The following is a 20276-nucleotide window of genomic DNA, read 5'->3' as shown; positions in this document are numbered from 1 at the left end:
AAACCGTTTGATCAAGATATAGCATTGCTGGGCTTGTACCCCAAAGAGATAATAAGGAAAAAGATTTGTACAAGAATATTCATAGCTGTACTCTTTGTGGTGGCAAAAAACTGGAAAATGAGGGGATGCCCTTGGATTGGGGAATGGTTGAACAAATTGTGATATCTGTTGGTGATGGAATACTATTGTGCTCAAAGAAACAACGAACTGGAGGAATTGTATGTGAAGTAGAACAACCCCCATGAATTGATGCAGAGTGCAAGGAGCAAAATCAGGAGAATATTGTACACAGAGACACAACTGAATGTAATGGACTTCTCTACTACCAGCAATGCAATGATCCAGAACTATTCAAAGGGACTTAGGAGAAAGAACACTATCCACATCCAGAGGAAGAACTGTGGGAAAAAGAAACACAGAAGAAAAACAACTGCCTGATCACATGGGTCGATGGGGATATAGACTCTAAAAGATCACCCTAGTGCAAATATTAATAATATGGAAATAGGTCTTGATCAACGACACATTAAACCCAGTGGAACAGCGTGTCAGGTACAGGAGAGGGGTGGGAGGAGGAGAGGGAAAGAACATTAGTTGTAACCATGGAAAAATATTCTAAAGCATATAAATTCTAAAGCATATAAAATAAAGAAAAATGTAGGAAAAATATTTTCATGTATCTAATGTAGGAGAGCTCTAGTCATATGATCCCAAATGATCTCAAGTAGGATGGATTACAAATTGCCTACCAATGCCAGTTACTCAAGCTAACTTAAAATAGTTGATTAAGTTAGATTCAAAATAGAAGAATTTGGGCCATTTATTGTAGTCAGTCTAAAATAAACAGCACAGAAACACTATTAATTAATAACACAAATATATTTCCATACCAAATCTCCATTAAAATCTCTATATAACTTATACAAAAGAATTAATGGGCAAAAAATCCTAAGTGTACTACTATATAGTCCCTATGTCACAACTATGTTGGTCTGCAAGAGTAACTCTTTTCTCTATTATATAATGGATCAAAAATGAAAGGGAAAAAGTTAAGATGAATATAAAAATCTTCTACCTGATAATGAAGTTGTAGGAGTGACAGATGCAACAGGAATAGGAGGCACTGATGCACTTGAGAAGGAGTTGTAATTACCAGTGCTTGGTACACTGGCACTACTACCAGCTCCACTTGCAATAGGAGCTGCTGTGGAAGTTGCTGGTGACCCTTTCTCTCTCACATTTGGAGAGTTTTCCCATGCTTTGCGTGCAGATTCCATCTGTAATTAAAAGGGACAATTTTCATAATACTCTAGAATATAAAGATTCACTAATATAATGGAAAATAAGTATACAGCATATGCAGAATACATTTTCAGGGAAGGCCTTCAAAAATTCATCTAATTTTATAAAGCCTAGGTTTTTCTTCACCCCTTCCCCCCTTTTCATCGTGTCAAAGAGATAATTTGATCCAAATAAAGCTTCAGAAATGGTTTTCTGAATTGCTTTGAGAAGCAGCAAGATATTTACAAAGAATCACTGGTTTGAGTACCTGGGAAAGAAAGATGGCAAAATCAGAGCTCTTTTCACTTAATGTTGTCAAGTTATCATCCCTTCCCATAAAAACTGCAGAATGTTTCCTATTCCCATTGCCATTAAATAATGTGGCTAGGTTAAAAGCTAGACTTGATGTTCCTAATGGTCTGAAACCTAGGAAAAGGGGAGATCTAATATATATTAGATAAACTCTTTAAGATTAAAGGATTGTAATTTGGTAAAAGGACTGAGATAAGTAGAAAACCAAGACACCACAATTATTTGTGAAATTCTCAGTTGGCATAATTTTAACAGAGATCATACACTTTCCTCCCCTTGTAAGAAGATGTTGCATAGGACAGATTGATATAGTTGAAAAATCTCTATATTTGATGAAGACTTGAGTTCACTATCACCCCCCCCACACACACACACAGAGTAGAGGAACAATGATTGCCATGCTTACACTAGAAGTTTGTTTTGCAACTTTCAGATCCAAGGTGAATATAAACTATTATTATCATGGCTGCCAGAAATCTGTTATCTGAATAGAGGCATTAAGAGGTAATAAAGGTAGCTTTTGGGACAAAAACCCAATATTTGTCAAAAACTGCAGGGAAAACAGTAAGGTAGAAAAAGGCTACGTATCTATAGTTAATGCTGAGATCAACATGAAATATTATTTCAATAAAATAAGCACCATTTCCCTTTTCATTCCAGAGATTGGTTCTGAGATTTAGCTTTTACTTGTTTTTATGCAAGGGAATTTAAATGTCCGGTGCATTGAACTTTAAGGCTTGTATATTTGTATTTACTGAAAAAGTATTTCTTTAAAAGCTAAAAGATGTCATTTATTAAATGATTTTATTAAGCTCATATACAGTATATTTAATTAAATGTGTGTGGTCAAGAAGATTGGAACTGAAACACCTGAGTGATATTTCAGGGCTCAAAAATAGCACACATAATATATTAACAATGATTGAATTAACTTTTGGATTGTCCTTACACCAGATATCTTGTTAATAATACCCAGACCAGTTATAGTCAAAGATACAGGATAATCCTTGATTTGGTTTCAATCAGTACTCCTTTTTAAAATATTAAATTTCCTCTTAGCTTAGAGTAGAAGGAAAATGGATTAAAGCAAAAGTAGGAAGGAGATTTCTGAAAAACAATTCATCTGATAATGAGTTTAGCAAATGCTAAATATAAATGTGAAAACAAACACAGTAAGACAGTTACCATGGGAGTTGTAAACATTCTAAGGGAAGAGTAAAGATGTAGAAATGGGGGGTCTGATAGCTAAGAGCTGAAGATATTGTGATACTAAAAGAGATTTGAGGCAGGATTAAAATGTGAAAATAAGAACCTGTGAGCTTTAAAAATACAGTATCAAAGCTTCACACACTTCTCTAAATAAATTGCTATCAGGGTTTAGACTTTGTGGAATTATAGGACCATTACCACCATGTTAAAAAAAGTTAATAAAGGGGGGTGGGGAGCTAGGTGGCTCAGTGAATTGTAAGCCAGGCCTCAAGACAGGAGGTCCTAGTTAAAATCTGGCTTTAGATACTTTCTAGCTGTGTGACCCTGGGCAAGTCACTTAACTCCCTTTATTACTCTTCTGTCTTGGAACTAATACAGAGTACTGACTCCAAGATGGAATTGTTTTTTTTTTAAGAAGCTATCAAGTACGAAAATAAGTCTAAGAACCAGTACTTGAAGACTAACAGAAACTTTTGACCAGGATGCTTCTAGATATCTTTATGTTCACTGAAAGTTCATTTAAAAATATTTTTATCTTTTGTTTTTTAATCACTTAAATTTCCCAACTGTGTAAAGGGGAAAAGAAATATTTTATACCATATAATAAAAAAGAAAAAAATTGATCAATATATTGAAAAATTTCATGGCAAATATGCAGTTACCACATTGTACAATATTGGGGGGGGGGGGGAGAGACAGAGACAGAGAGACAGAAAGAGAGACAGAGAAAAGTGTTTTTACATGTCTCTTCTTTGGGTTCTGCTTTTTCTCTGTATTTTCAACATTCACTTTTGATGGGGGTTATTTTGCTCTTTCCATTTACATGTAATCCTTGCATATGCTATTTATTGACCTGTGTATTTACTCTTATTTCACATAGATCTTTCCATACTTCTCTGTAATTATTTCTTACAGCACAATATTCTCAAGATTTTTAGGTATCACATAATTACTTTTTCCTTATCAATGACCTCCTTACCTTGTAGTGTAATCTCTAGGTCAAAAAGGGTGTACCTTTAAGTTAGCTGATTTGCATAATTTCAAACTGCTTTCCAAAATACTGGATGGAACTTATTTATGTGGCTAACAAGAATGCACTGGTGTGCTTACCTTATTTCCCCCACCCCAAGTCAATCTTTTCTCTTTCCAAGAACTTGGTTCTTATCTCTTAAATCACTTAGTTACTACTGGGTGAATAGCTTTTGTGCTTATATAATCAGAGAAAATTGATAAAAAAGGAATTTTCTCATTTGATTCTTTTTTATCCTAGGTCCCATTAATTGTTGTACAGAAACTTCAATCTTATTTAATCAAAGTCATTTGTCTCTTTTTTGGTTAAGAATATTTCTCCTTGTTCAGAGGTGGAACATATACATTCTGCTTCTCTTCTAATTTTTTATGGAATGATCTTAAACATTAAGGCCATGCATCCATTTTGAACAAGTAGAATATGAAATAAAGTATTGATCCAAATTTAATTTCTGCTAAATTACCAGTTTTCCCAGGAATTTTTATCTAAAAGGGAATTCTTTTCGAAGTAATTTAATGATTTCTAACTCATTGAACACTGAATTATTGAGTTCCCTGCCTGATTCTCCCCTGTGTCTGTAGTAGTTCCTCTTCCTGTACATTATATCCAAAACCAGAAAATTTTGATTCCTGCTTTAGGAAGTGCTTTCCCCCCTCCATCTTTTCATTATACCTGACATTCTAGATATTCTGTCAATCCAAATGAATTTTACTATTATTTTATCAAGTTCTAAAAAGTATCCTTGTTATAGTTTGAATGGTATAGCATTAAAATGGCAAATTAGATTGGTAGCATTTTCATTTTTATTAAATGAGGTACTATTTATCTCTTGGTAAAGCAGTCTGTTATTCAGGACATTCTTTGTGTCTATATTCACAATATAGACATATATATTCTATATTTTCTTTGCCATAGCCTTTTTTCTCCAAGTAAAATAAATAAATCAAAAGATTTGTTGTCAATCATCAACAGCATCAGGAAGTACTATTAAGCTTTAATTTCGTGTGATTAAAAAACAGCCCGTCACCAACTTCCAGAAGATAATACAACTTGAAAAAGTCCAATGCTGCATTTCTTATTAACTCTTTTCCTATAGGCTGATCCTAAGGTAAGAATCTGTTTTAATGATCTCTCATTAGACTCATTAATCTAAAAGTAATCATACTGCCACAAATCTTTAGCCTAACTCATAACACTATCACTTTAAGAATAAAACAAACCCAAATCTACTATCATTATTTCACTCTTTGAGTACTCTTATTCAAAGAATTATAATACAATCAAATAGTAAAAGCTCAATCTATGTGCTACTTTTCCATCTTAAAAACAACAACAACAACAACAAAAAAACACAAAACCAACTTTAAACAACTTTTACATAATACACACAAATGATAACATGGAAGAGCTAGTAATGAACATCTTAATTCATTGTTCATTTGAACAAAGCACCAAGGAAACCTATTTATTTCTGCTACATATATTTAATGAATCCTATTGAATAGCACACATGCTGTCCTATATTTTAAAGTAGATGACCTTTAGTCCTGAAGCTAAGGCTTGACTCAGAAAATGAGGGAAAATGGGCAATGCTAAGAAAGTGGCAATGGAAATTACTATAATTGAAGCTTGAAGCTTCTTCCCCTTCTGTTTTATTATTCTTGAACACTACCTCCCCACCCCACCCCCAAGGCTCTAAGTATACAAAGAGAATCACCATCAGCTTCCTTCCCCCTGCATGCAAGTAATAAGGACCCTTAGATGGACATTGTACATACCTTAAAGGTGAGGTTGAAAGTAGTGGGAGGAGCTGGAGTTAGGCTGGAGCTCTGTTGTAAAGTCTCCCTCTTAGGGAGGGGAAGGGTGTTGGGCAGGGGCACCTGAAAAGGCAGGCAACATACATCACAATCTAACTAAGGCTACCATAAAAGCCCCATTAAAGAAAAAAGCTCAAGTGGTGCTGAGGATTTAGGTTCTTTTCTTAGGGCTTGACCATAAAAGGTCAATGTGTAATATTGCATTTCCATAGGTGTTCCACACAATCCTAAACTCTATAAAAGACTAATTAGTATCCGCCTTAATATAAGAAAAATCAATATAAAGAGTTAATCCCCAATAGATACTACATTCTCTAAAAAAACAATTTCCTCCCCAAATACACATCCTAGCTACAGTGGATTTTTATATATGAATGCACATGTCCCAAATTATAGGTTAGAAATAGCAAAAATTTAAGCCTGGTTATGTCTTTGAAGCTTCTTTTCTCATAATTACACTCAGAAAGTAGCAACAGTAGAGGAAAACATAGATCCATTAAATTACTGTGAAGACAAACATAAATTTCAGTATAACTGAGTGAAACTCAAAGGATTGTTCCCATGTTCTTATTGTTTTGTTGTACTAGAATTTGAATACACTGTCAGAAAACAATTACATTTCCCATCAAAAGGGATTAGAGATACAAGAAATATTCAATCTTTCCTTTATAAAACAGAAATAAAAACAAAGCCAGGAAAGGGTAATGGAAGGACAAGCATCCACTTCCTTCTCTACAAGTTCTTTTGTACTGTTTTGTTTTTGATGCACAATTTGGGAATTTGGGTGGGCTGGTGAGAATGCTATAAAAATCATAAGTAACTGTTGCTTCATGAAAAAGGATGTGATATTGAATTTCAAAAATATATTTAATAAATTAATATATAGACCACCCAAGAAGATAAGAATTTCATGAAACTTTTAAAACTTTTTCCTATAAACAAAACATTCACCAAAATATTACATGCATTCATTTACCACATAACGAATATGAAACAATTGTGATCATTTAATACAAATCAATGCCAAATTTCTGACATTTAAAAAAATACAAAATCCTTGATTCAGTGAAATACTTATTCTAACAAAAATAAAATAGAATCAAAAAGCAGCAACTAGACAAGAACCACAATGCTCACAGGTTCCCCCCTCACACACACAAAAAAACAAAACCAAAAACCAAAACTCATCCCAACATGTGATATTTGTCAAAGGTCCCTAACAAAATCTCAAGTCATTGTTCAACCTGCCATATTATTTTGACCTGGTTATCATTTACAATACTCCCGAAAACAGAGCTTGCTGTTTTCACACTGAACTTGGAATCTATATTACCATGCAAGCTTAACAAATATGCTTTCTGGAATCTCATCTCCTAATTGGCAGCAATATATATATCATTAAAATAGGGATCTAATTAGGTTCTAATAGGAAACTATTATAGGTTCTGCCATCCCTATCCTTAAAAATTCACAAACCACCTCATTTTTCCAGAGGGAAATTTAACAGAAAAGCTATCATAAAAATACAAGTATAAATAACATAGCTTAAAACACATTTCAAATTTGACTACAAAAAGGCATGGAAATTCAAACAATTGTGCTGATCTAGTTCACATTACTTCAAGAAAAAGGCAGTCCTCAATAGTTTCCTTTATACTATTTTAATTTATTCCATCAGTTTTAGAAGCATAATCCTGAATGTGGGCAGTAGGAATGGAATCTAGGGGAATCTACCAATCAATATTTAAATGTTCTTCATATTAGTCAATTAAATATTTCTACCAATCAATAAGCAAAGAGAACCTCTGGACATCTCATTGTCACTCAAGACAAAGGAGGGAGAAGTTGAAGGAGGGTTTGGGTGGGGAAAGAATTAGATTGGAGTGGATCTTCAAGATTCACTCTACTTCTAAAATATAATTTCATGGACACTATTGCCTTTGATGTTTTGACCAGATTAGAAACTTTCACAATTTTCAATTTTTAACAGTTCCAAGTCAATAAATATTTATGTGCTAAAACGAATAATTTTATCTAACAGACACTAGTAGAATCCTTTGCAGAATGTGTACAGTAAATTTATATTCATTTCACAGAACTTTTAAAAGTTGTATTAAGAGTAGTAAATTGGCAATCCTGAAATATGTGCTCTAGTCTCAGCTCTGACACAGAAAGTGAGACTTTGGGTCACAATATTATAATTTGACAATTCTACATTTATTGTCAAAACAAAACCCAATTCCTAGGCATTCAAATGACTCTATAATTTGGTTCAACATTGGGCAAGTTAGTCTCTATGGATCTAGACTTGCCTATCTGTAAAATAAAGGGATTAGGCAAGAGGATCTCTAAATTACCTCTCAATTCTAAAATACCATGAATTATTAACTTAAATGATTTTATATATACACATACACACATAAATATATACACACACACACACACACAGAGAGAGAGAGAGAGAGAGAGAGAGAGAGAGAGAGAGAGAGAGTTAGTTTTCTGTCTTTCTTTTTGAAACCTTTTCCTTCCATCCTAGAATCCATACTATGTATTGGATCCATGGCAGAAGAGAGGTAATCGTTAGACAATGGAGGTTAAATGACTTGCCCAGGGTCCATATGTAGTTTTAATATTGTTAGCCAGAACGATGAACTATTTGATGATAAATTCTTAGTTGTTTTACTGTCTACTCCTAAATATTAGATTTGAATTCAAGATCTAATTTTATTAGATCTAATTAGACCTAATTAAAGAATAATGGACTGAACTTAAGACAATGAAATTTAACAGAGATAAAATATCAATACTTATATCTTAGTTTAAAAAAGAACACCACCTACAGAAGGTGTTACAAACTAGGGAAGGCATGGATAGAAAATCTTTTGTGAAAAACATTTGGAGGATGTAAGTGAACTGTGTCCAGAACAAGAGAGTTGATTTTGTCCTAGTCAGACTGAAGTAGTATTACATTCCATTCTTGCTGCTACATTTTAAGCCAAGAAACTGACAAGATAAGACCAGAAGGAAGACAGAGGAGGCCAGGATGTTTTAAAGTTGGGGGTGGGTGGGTGGGAGAGAGAGAGAGAGAGAGAGAGAGATGATACTTGATTAAGGAATCAGATAATTTAACTTGGAAAAAAGATGGAGTGACTACTTGTCTCCCAGAGGAAAGTATTAGAGCAATGGCTGTTAAGTTACAGATTTAGGAACAAAAAAAGAGTTGAACTTAATAATTAGAACTATTCTAGAGGAGAAATGAGTTGGGAATAAGAATTTTCTCTTCACTTAAGGCCATCAAGCAGAAGTTTTATGAAGACTTGCCATTGATAAGTATGATAAAAAAGGAATGGGAAAGATAAGAGAATTCATATTTGGTTGTGGGTTCAACAGGATGACTTCTGAGATCCTCCAACAATTCTTAAAGATTTCTGGGCACTTTCAAAGATGCTATTAAGTTAATCAAATATTCATCCAATGTAATATGCACTATATACATATAAATAAATAACACTATCATCATTAAAGTCCTTCCTCCCCTCCAGTTAGTTCAAATTAATGAATTTCCATTATTGCAGTAAGATGGTACTTGACACACACACTGTTTGATTTCGGGAAAGGAATAATTTTTCCCCCCTCAGCTTTAATCAAAGGCAGATAATTCAGTGATCAATAATTAGTACTCATAAAAATAAGGACAAGTACCATAAATTCAAATTTGAGATTAAAAGCTATTTGGGTATTCAGATGATATAAGAGAAACCTTTCATCTGAATCATCTATTAAGTACATGTAAAAAAAAATTAAAATTCTGAAATTGTGTGATGTGGCTATTTCCAAAACTGCCATAAACAGAATAAATAACTTACATTAGTAACCAATGTCTCTTCCATCTTGGTATTACTAGTGGCCACAGTATTAGGCAGAGAAGAAGAAGGAGTAGTATAGTCTGTTACAGACTCCTGTGAAGGAATAAGTGACAGAAAAACATACTGAAAAACAAAACAAAACCAAATAACCATGTCTTTTCTTAAAGACTTATCCAAGTTCTAGTACTAACATTAATTTTGAAAACACCAGAGTGAAAAGAATCATAATAAGTCCACTCATTTTAAAGAGAACTACCTGTGAACAATTACATAAAGAAACCCAAAAGGTTCAACATGATCCTTTTAGGAATAGAACAATGGTAACCACTAAGGCACAGTATGCTAATTAATATTTTGAAAAGAACCAATAGCTTGCTAAGACTCTTATCAAGCAGAATCAACAAAATTTAGAGATTATAAAAATAAATATGTATTTTACAATCTATTAAGACACAGTCCCTTTTCATGAGTAGAATTATATGGCTAACAGAACAAAATAATTGTAGCATTTTCAAAACAACCACCTACAAATAATCAGGTATATGAGACTAAATGCTACCGCTTTCCCCCATGTTCTTTTTTATATATCCTGTAAGAGATTAACTAACACCAGTGGATCTCAATCAGTGGATTGAGAGCCAGTCCTGTAGAAGATCCTGGACTTAATTCTGGCCTTGGACTGGGTGACTCTGGGCAAGCCATTTAACCCCAGTTGTCTAGCCCTTTCCACTTTTCTAGGTTGGAATTAACAAACAGTATTGACAAAAGTAAAGGGTTAAAAAAATAAAAATAAAAAGACGTTTAGGCAGAAGTAAGTAGCTTAGGTTTGAGTCTTGACTGAGATCATATAACAACAGGAACTTTAACAAGTATTCCCAGGAACACCTAGCATAAAATAGGTGCTAAGTACTCATTAAATGACTAATAGTATAGAAATCCCCAGTTAAATACAAAATCAGTTGTATTTCTATCCTCCTTGTCATTTTTGATACATGTGTCAATTAAATTTCTAAACACTGTATCTTGCTTACCTTTGCACTAGCACCAAATTCTGGGGCAGTAACAGATATCATTGTGCCTATTTCAGAACTCATTTCTGTAACTGTTTTGGTTTCCTTTGTGGTAACAGCATCAGGATTTCTGACTGAAGGTGGACTGGACTTTTCCTGTCCCTCAGGCTCTGCCTGTTGAACATCCTTCACTTTTCTATTTTTTAAAGAACGCTCTTTTCCGATGGGACCAGGTTTGTGCTCTTTGTTCTCTACTGGACTCAAATCTGGAAGCTAAATTCAAGAGTTTGGGGATTAGAAAATATTCCCTGCTGAGAGGTATTCATGAAAATGTTCCTTTTAATATATTAAAAAGCATATAACTTAAAGCCCACCCTCTATTCACTTTTGAGAAATACTATCTTTTTAATTTTCTCCAAAATTTGGCAGCAAAATAAACTACAGAATTGGGAATTAACAGTTCTACCTTCTGGGCTTTAATTGGCCCTGCCCGCGGTTGCTTTTGCCGTTGTTCTTTGGGTTCAGGTAATTTGTCAGGAGGCTTTTCGGTAAGTACTGGAATAACTTCATTTTCATTGCCATTTGAAGCTGGAGCACCAAACTGAATGCTATCAATCCCAATTTCAACACCACTTTCTTGGCCATTCTTTGTTCCCTAGAAAAGATACAAACACATCTCAAAGCAGCCAATCAATCAACAAGCAATTATATGCCAAGCACTGAACATAAAATACAAAAGCGAGATAGTTCTTATCCTCAAGGAGCTTATTTATACTGGGAGACATCCATATCTATGTTAGATCAGTATGGGTTACAAGCAAAAATGTACAATAGGAATAGAATGACACACTGACAACTAGAGGAATCATGAAAGGCAAGTGAGAGGTAGCACTTAAAGGTGGAAGCAGGAGAAAAATACTCCGCATTAAGGAACACTATATGCCAAGTCACAGACAGAGGCCAATTTGGCTAAATCATATTTTGTGTGTATTGAGGATGGGAGGAATGAATGTATATGCCATATGGAGTCAGTCTGAGAAAGGCTCAAAATGCCAAGTAAAGGAGTTTATCTTTAAAGGAACTGGAAAATCAATGAAACTTCTTGGGCAGTGGAGTGGCACGGTTATTAGATCTATACTTTAGGAATACTGAAACCACATGCTGAAAATAGTTTGCAGAGAGGAAAAATGGAGAGCAAAAAGGAGGCTGTTAAAATAGATGGGGAGATAGTTGAAGAACACTTGAATGAGGGTGTGATTTGTGAGAGTGGAAACAAGTTTCAAGACTTGATTCTCAGCTTGCTGATGTGAGTGAGAATCCATATCAGAGAACAATTCCTGTCAATTAAAGAAGACTGTCAACTAAAGAAGCCATATAACAACTGTCCTAGGTTTAATTATATATTCTGATTGTATAGCAGTCTGTGTTGGAAAGAATACTGGACTCAGAATCCACATGAATTTTTAATTAAGAACCTGATCAAATTATTGTTTATTCAGGAAAACTGCTATAAATAATAAAAGATGCCATGAGATCTGCCATGGCAAATATTAAAGAATAAATGTGAAATGATGAAATTCAGATATGTGCCAGTTTAGTTGTGAAAATCTGTAGTGAATGCTTAAACCATGGATTGACATATATACAAGAAAACCTATCTCTATACTATGATGAAAATTTTTACCAAAAATCTACATTAGACTTATGTTTAACATAATCTATCAAATTCAAATTTGATTGATCGATACAGATTAAATTCTATGACATTGTTCTTTATACATGTATTTGAGAGAACAAATATCAGATATGTTAATATCTAAGATTTTAAAAGGAAAATATGCAGGCAAAATCTAAAACCAGATAGTGCTCTGTGGATAAAATCATAGGACCAAGCCATATTATGATTTTATTATTTGAAATAATTCCTACCTCTGGTGATGTAGATGATCCAAAAGATGTTAAAGGCTTATTCCATGCACTTACTGAAGGCGGCTGGGGTGGACTAATAGGTCCCACTGAAAATCAGAAGCCAGAAAGTATGAATTTTAATTCTCAATAATCAAAATCACCTTTTGAAAAGTTTCTTTACTTTTTCTTTAGTTCATTAAAAGAATTTACACATTTCACTGTTTATATAATGCTGTAATGAGCTTAACACGCCTGGACAAATGATTATTTTAAGCATTTGAGTTCATAAAATTACTTTTTATCAAAATTGATGTAGGTAAATGACAATTTAATAAAACATTTGGGCTTGGGAAAAATACTTATGATCTCTCATTCACTTTAGCTAATGAAGAGAACTCATAATTCTGGACAAGTAAAAAAGAACAAAAAGGTCCTTAATGAGAAACAAAAACATAACCCATCAACTTTGCTGCACAAAAAGTATTCCAATCCTTTGTAATCCCAAATAAAGAATCAGAGTCACACTTACATTTCTTAGAAATATCATTGAGAACAGGTGTAGGAGCTACTTTGTTTTCCCATAACTCTGCCCCTAGAGGACCATGAGATTGTGTATGCTGGATAGACTTTCCTGTTGCTACATAGTCTGTGCCATTGGTTGCATTTGTTGTTTGGACTTGTGACTGGACTGATGGTGGTGACTGGTTAGGATTCTGTGTTGTTGTCTGTGTCTGAACCTGAGCAGGGACTTGAGCCTGTGCCAGACCCTGAACTGGGGGTGGGGTTGCAGTTTGTGGTTGTTGGCCTACTGCAGCCTGTTGCTGCTTTTTAGCAAATCTTGGAGGAAGCTTAGAATTCTGATTTCTTCCTTTTTCATTTGAAGTCTTTTTGTTCCACACCTAAAAAAAAATATGAAATTCATTATAAGTTTTTAAATTGTCCATTCAAGAGCTAAAGAACTTCTCTACTTCTCAATATATATTTAATATAGCAAACAGACATAGTTTCAAAAATTGTTCCATTTACATGATACTTTGGGTAAAATTCTTATTTAAAAATTAAAAAAACTTCAAACCTGTATAGTTTGTTCTTCCTTCTTTCTACGTTCTTCATCTTGTAAGCGTTTCTGTTGTTTTTTTGAAACCACTTCAGTGAAACCATCATCATTTAAATTTGACTGAGGGTCTTCAACCACAGTCACTTCAGGATGGTCATCAATTATTACAACACCTGCAGTTAAAGAAGACAGTGCTTTAGATGTATTTAAGAATGTTGGTGCTTACTTCTTCCTCCCCATAATACCCATGGTGGAACAGTCATTTGTTAGCAAACCACAAGACCAAAGCTATTTTTGAATCACACCTGTGATTTATTAGTAATGGGAACATCCAATAAGGAAACTCCCTAAAGATTAAACTCCATACAGACTAAAGATTGTTATTTAAAATAGCTGAATATTCTCTGTAAGGATTTTATATTAAGGACAAAAAAACCCAAATTATTTGCTTGGATGGGTCACCTTAATGCCTTTCAGAACTTAAGGTAAATGTTAGGCATACAAATAAGCAAACATCCTATGACCCACTTAAGGTTAAATATAAAAGGAAAAGAAATAGAAGAAAAATGAAAAATATCAGCAGATTTTTGTAATGAATACCTCTCTCATCTAGAGACAAATCCATACTATCACACCCAGATCCTAACATGCGCTGTTTAGTATTCAAGAGAAAAAGGGATAAGCACCTAGATTAGACCATGAATGAACTGAAAGGTCTTAAGACTTTTACTGCCTGTGTAATCTTGGGCAAGTCACTAAATGATTCTTATCTATAAGATGAGATGGAGAAAGAAATGGCAAAAGAAATTCCAATATCTTTGCCAAGAAAACCCTACAACAACCCTGGGGATAGACATTATTTTTTCATAGATGAAGAAATTGAGGCAATCATTGAGCTAAATGACTTGTTAAATGATTGAGCTAATAAATGTCAAAGGCTGGATTTGAATTTAAATCAAGTTCCTTCTAGGGTAGGGAATATCTCCCCCCACCCCACACCCCCATGTATTTGGGCTCAGCACAGAACCTGGCAATTAGTAAGTGCTTAACAAATAACTATCAACTGATTGAATAAAATGCTGCCTACAAGGAGTTCTATCAATAAAGTTGTCATGTCTCTCCATCCATATTTGAAACTGAAGGTGAGACAATAAACAGGGAGATGTTTACTCAAAAGATACTTGCCATGAGACTGCCCAAAGATTATGGATAGGAAGGTTGTCCAGATGACAAAGTTCTCTTTAATTTTCTGGAAGACTTTTATGGTCTGACCATCCACAAAGGAAAGACCAAATGGAATGAGTGGTTGGGGTTAAATCTTTTTAGCACAATAGGTGGGTCTGGTGAGCTTGTGAGATATAAGGACCGGCCCTCGGTCCCTATATATTTTTACCTGTGGGTAATAACCTGAGAAGGGGAAGGGAGACTGAAGGAAATCGGTGAATAATAAAGACTCAGAGACAAAAAGTTAAAACACATGGGGAGTGGTGCGATCTCCGTGAATATTTCCCACTGACAAGGGTGCCAGAGAATTAATGGGAAATATGAGGAATAAGAAAACACGTGGGGAGTAACAACTCCTTTATGCCTGCTATGGACAAAAGAGTGCCAGAGGATTAATAGGAAGCATGGGGGCGACAGCATCGCGAGGAAAGAGACAAGGTGTGAGCTAGGCCCCTGTGGCCACTCAGGAATTCTCTTGCCCTTTGGACTGTAACTTCTATACAATGATCATTAACTGATCTGATCATGTGTCTGGTAAATGAATAATACAATATCAATACATCAGCCATACTTCTAAGATGCTAACATGCCTGGTATGCTACATGAGAGGGCATGGAGAAGCACAAAAGATAGGCAGGAAAAGATAGGTTCAGGACTATGTAGATGGAGGGATTTCAAAACTAATAAGTGTAAAACTAAGACAATATTTGTAAATTTTTAAAGAAAATATATATAAGGAGGATTTTTAAGCCATATTAATGACTTAAAGAGATCTAACAGAAGAACCTTCTTAGCACAAAAAACTATAATACCAGATTAGCTCAATAATCTATATTCTGACAGGGATTCCAAAGAAATGTTTGGGAGGAATAGGTGGTAACCTATATATATTATCACCATAAATAACAGAAACTGTTTCCAAAGCATGATTTCCCTTAGGAAATTCATTAAGAATTTGCTCTACACCTTCAAAAAGAACTTATAGGGCAATAATTTCTTCCATGAGATGATTAACCACTACGAAAACCAGAAGCAAAAACTGGCTGAGGTGGTAAGGAGGTACACCCTAGTTTTGATAATTATGATTAGTTTAAAAGTCATGAATTATTCCATTTTTAAAGGAAGCTAATAATAATTATTTTCTTTTATAGATTCAAGTGCTTTAAAACAAACAAAAAAAAATTTGGCCTGTTATAGAACATCATTTGTGAACGTTGATCTGTTCCATTTTTGCATCTTTACTGAAAATACTTTCAGTATGTGCAGGATATTGTTAAAAGATCTTAAAGAGGGGGCAGCTGGGTAGCTCAGTGGATTGAGAGCCAGGCCTAGTAATGGGAGGTCCTGGGTTCAAATCTGACCTCAAGACACTTCCCAGCTGTGTGACCCTGGGCAAGTCACTTAACCCCCATTGCCTAGCCCTTACCACTCTTCTGCCTTGGAGCCAATACACAGTATTGACTCCAAGATGGAAGGCAAAGGTTTTAATTAAAAAAAAAAAAAAAAGATCTTAAAGAGCTGGAAAGTAGTTATATCGATTAGAAATTTAAAACTTCTCAATTGTCTTTGGGTGGAAAGTATTCTTTACTCTTTTAGTACTCCCAAAACTGTGGACACCAGATACTGACCCAAGCTGTATACACTTACTCTAATTCAGTTGGTTGTTTTCCCCCTCTTTTGGTACTGAATATTCTATCTATTAAGTATCACAATTGCATTGATGAAGGAAATTTCATTACAGAAAGTTTAAGATTTTTGTTTTCCTTTTTACATCTATTCAGTTTTATATAACCTAAAAACTGATTTTATCATCCTCTGACCTCTTTTTAGCTCTATGAAATAGAATAGCAAGCCTCCCCCCCCACCCCCCCGCCCAAGTTGGACTTTGCCAGTCCATTCTTCAAAAGTAGTCATTTCTTTAACCCCTTCTCACTGAATTTCTCTACTATTTTGTGAACCCTCCAAGCCCTTAACAGTCATATATGGGGATAATTGCATTCTTGACCTTGCTATTACCCACACTTCTGAAATGTATTTTGACAACCAAATTCCTTTAGCAGATCCCGATTTCATATCTTTCAGTTTCCTTATACCTTATTCTTCAATCTCCAGGTTACACTGCAGACTTTCTCTATTATTCCTCTCTCTACCAGTACCATTCAGCCCTCCTAAATTTCCTTTCATGTGTTATCTTTCATCATAAAAACTGAATATCTTTAGAGAGCAGGGACTGTCTTTCTGCTTATATATTTGTAGGAGAAAGACTTTTAGCTAAGCCAGGGTTTTGATAATTATTCATCTGTTTTTCCTAAACTTATAATTTAACTTCTAATTAAAATCAAGAAAAAATTCTGCTGTAGCAAGGTTGATTCATGTGGTAATCAGATGGTAAAGTTTCTGCTTGCATCATAAGTTTCCTCCCACTTGTAGAAGGCAACAAAAATTAGTACATTAACAAAGCTAAATGTGATGGTTGTTCACTGTTGCCTTGGCTGATGTGAAATATGGCTAATAAAAAACTTATATATGGCTAATAAAAAACTTATAGACATACTTGCATAGTTGTTGAGATCAAACTGAGACAGGGCATCTACTTTTTCTTTGGGTTTCTTAGGACCAGGTTTAGGTTCTTCTCTTTTTTTCCCACTGACATCTTTGGGGTTCTTTTGTCCAGTACCATTTGGACCTCCATCCTGATGATGTACTGAGCTGCCATTGGCAGGATCAACACCAGCCATGCCCACAGATGACTCTTCAAATGGACTGTAAAAGAAAATAATTTATGTTAATATACCTGTACTTCCATAGAGCTGGAAATAAATGATATATAGAGAATTTTAATCATAAGATGTCAAGATTACAATTACCAAAAATTGTTTCTACATGTATTTGAAAAAAATTATTTTAAAAATTGGCATCATATCCCAAGTAGAAAAGAATATCAGGATTTGAAATGCTTAATTTTTTTGTGTGTAAAGAATATTTAACCGGAGTCAGAAAATCTAGGTTATATTTTTTGTAATCACTAAATCAGCACCCTATAAGTCCACAACTTTTTAAAGTGCACATAGTTCCTTCACCTATAAAATTAGGGGTTTGTAAATAATGTTGAATGGTTTTAATTTCCTTTGATTAATAATTGGAAGTAGGGTAGAGTACCTCAATTTGTGACTTAATTGATAGAGCTACCAACATTTCCCTCTACTGATAAAGCTCTCAGCAACTACCCAGAAAACTGCCTCAGGGCACTGAAAGTTTAAGTGACTTGTCCAAATATACAGTCATTATGTCTCAGAAAAAATTATTGGTCCTGGAATAACTGACCTGCTATTTTAAGAAGACAAACCATTTAGATCTTCATTTAAAGAAAAGAGAAAAAAGATTTTTTTTAAAAATTGAAACAGCAAGGACACACTGTCATTCAAAATGCCGTATTTTATCTTGAAATGTCTTCATTTCAAGGGATATGTGGAGACACGTGCCTTAATGTTTATAAATGCCCTATAAAAATAAGCAAGTGTCTAATCCATCCAACAATGAGTCTTAGAAATGAAGCAGATTATGTTGCCTACATTTAACATTGTTGTTAGAACAATGTTACAACAACAAATATACTTTCATTTTAATGAAATTTAATGATTTTCTTGGGCAGTGCATTGTAACTTGGTATTGAGTAGAAAGACACAGAGGACAGAGATTGCCAAAGGATGGGTATTTGTTGGATGAAAATAACAGTCTCAAGGGACTGAGGAAGGCCAAAACAACCCCATAGAAAAGTCGTGTTCTCTGAATCAAGATTGGGTAAAAAGGTGCAAGTGCCAGGATAAAGAAGCAGAGGTAAAAGGAACAGAAGTCATAATAACAAGCAGCATGTAAAATAGAACTAAGAGTTTGAGAGGTAGAATAAAATGAAACCATTCCTTCCACCACAAAAAACTGGGAGCTGTCTGTTCCCTAACTTCAACTAACAGAACCTTTTAGCACTAATAAATGCAAACCTCCAAAATGTCATTTAAAATTAAGATCAGCAGGGACATGAATAGTCAGTTTTCACATGAAGAAGTCAAAACTATCAATGAGCACATATGCAAATTAAAACAACTCTGAGATACCACCTTATACCTAGCAGACTAACCAATATAGCAGTAAAACAAAAGTGAAAAATGTTGAAGGGGATGTCGCAAAATCGGAACACTAATACATTGCTGGTGGAGTTGTGAATTGGACCAACCATTCTGGAGGGCAATTTGGATCTATGCACAAAGGGCTTTAAAAGAATGCCTACCCTTTGACCCAGCCATATGATTGTTGGGTTTGTACTCCAAAGAGATAAGGAAAAAGACTTGTTCAAAAACATTTATAGTTGCGATCTTTCTGGCGGCAAAAAATTGGAAAATGAGGGTGTGTGTCCATCGATTAGGGAATAGTTGAACAAATTGTGGCCTCTGATGGTGAAGGAATATTATTGTGCTGAAAGGAATAATGAACTGGAGGAATTCCATGTGAACTGGAAAGACCTCCAGGAACTGATATAGAGCAAAAGGAGAACCAGGGGAACATTGTACAGATATTGATAAATTGTGGCACAATCAAATGTAATGGACTTTTCTACTAGCAGTAATGCAGTGATCCAGGGACTTATAAGAAAGAACACTATCCAAATTCAGAGAAAGAATGTGGGAGTTGCAGAAGAAAAAGACATGATTAATAACATGTTTCGATGGGTATATGATTGGGGATTTGGACTTCAAATGATCACTCTATTACAAATATAAGTAACATTGGAATAGGTTTTGAACAACGACACATGTATAACCCAGTGGAACTGCTTGTCAAGAGCAGGGGATCATGAATCATGTAACCATGGAAAAATATTTTAAAGGAAAAAGTAAATTAAAGACCAGACAGAACCCACTTAAAAATTTGCCTGTTATTTTTCCAATATGCTTGCAGGATAAGATAAATATAACAGTAGTGATATATACTTTATAAAGCTCAATAAAGATAAACAAAAGTTAAATAAAATTATCTCATCTAACATGTTGAATAAAATACCCTCAGCACAATGAAAATAATGTAGTCTGAGAAATACAATTAAAATTATCCCATGTCTTGTCTTAAAAAATTAACCTGAACAAACAAAACAGGCTAAGTGTGGTAATAAGCTAATGGATCAGGATATTAAGGTTTACTAATGTCATTAAATACACTATTGAAAAGAAAAAATTTTCAAATAGAGATTTCTGAAGCTTGAAATAACTAGATGGATAAAATATCTAAAATGTAAAGCAACCGAGAGGCTTAATTATCTTAAGTTCCAAAACTTTGTATCACTCAAGAGGTATAAAGGCTGTATGTGTGCATAGCAATTTTTAAAGACATCCAGATGTTAACCACTGCTCTTCATACTTTATTTTCTCAAGTTCAATATCTGCATAGGATATCACTGTAGGTGCAAAAGACTATTATACAGAGCTACAAAAGTCAGGAGTCCTTTACTAGCATATTATCTTGAATAATGATCATTCAGGATTGGTTAATTGAATGAAAATGTTATTTTCA

General features: G+C 34.3%; 1 protein-coding gene across 11 annotated transcripts in view; it reads right to left on the bottom strand.

Annotated features, from left to right (window-relative positions):
* LOC100020287 (protein PRRC2C) overlaps positions 1-20276 on the bottom strand; it is a 96597-nt gene that overhangs the window by 17557 nt on the left and 58764 nt on the right. For 10 of the 11 annotated variants that reach the window (XM_056815536.1, XM_056815546.1, XM_056815541.1 and 7 more), the window contains 9 exons: positions 17269-17477; positions 13509-13663; positions 12963-13332; positions 12455-12540; positions 10992-11180; positions 10547-10798; positions 9516-9608; positions 5611-5712; positions 1076-1277 (listed from right to left, as the gene is read on the bottom strand). In XM_056815536.1, the coding sequence (XP_056671514.1) occupies positions 1076-1277; positions 5611-5712; positions 9516-9608; positions 10547-10798; positions 10992-11180; positions 12455-12540; positions 12963-13332; positions 13509-13663; positions 17269-17477 (1658 nt within the window). The remainder of the gene's footprint in view (positions 1-1075; positions 1278-5610; positions 5713-9515; positions 9609-10546; positions 10799-10991; positions 11181-12454; positions 12541-12962; positions 13333-13508; positions 13664-17268; positions 17478-20276) is intronic. The other variant, XM_056815543.1, reaches the window with a different exon arrangement.

This window comes from Monodelphis domestica, chromosome 2 (genome assembly GCF_027887165.1).
Source record: "Monodelphis domestica isolate mMonDom1 chromosome 2, mMonDom1.pri, whole genome shotgun sequence".
NCBI classification, from domain to species: Eukaryota; Metazoa; Chordata; class Mammalia; order Didelphimorphia; family Didelphidae; genus Monodelphis; species Monodelphis domestica.
Note: the sequence above shows the minus strand (reverse complement) of the source record. Positions and strands in the feature narration are given on the sequence as shown.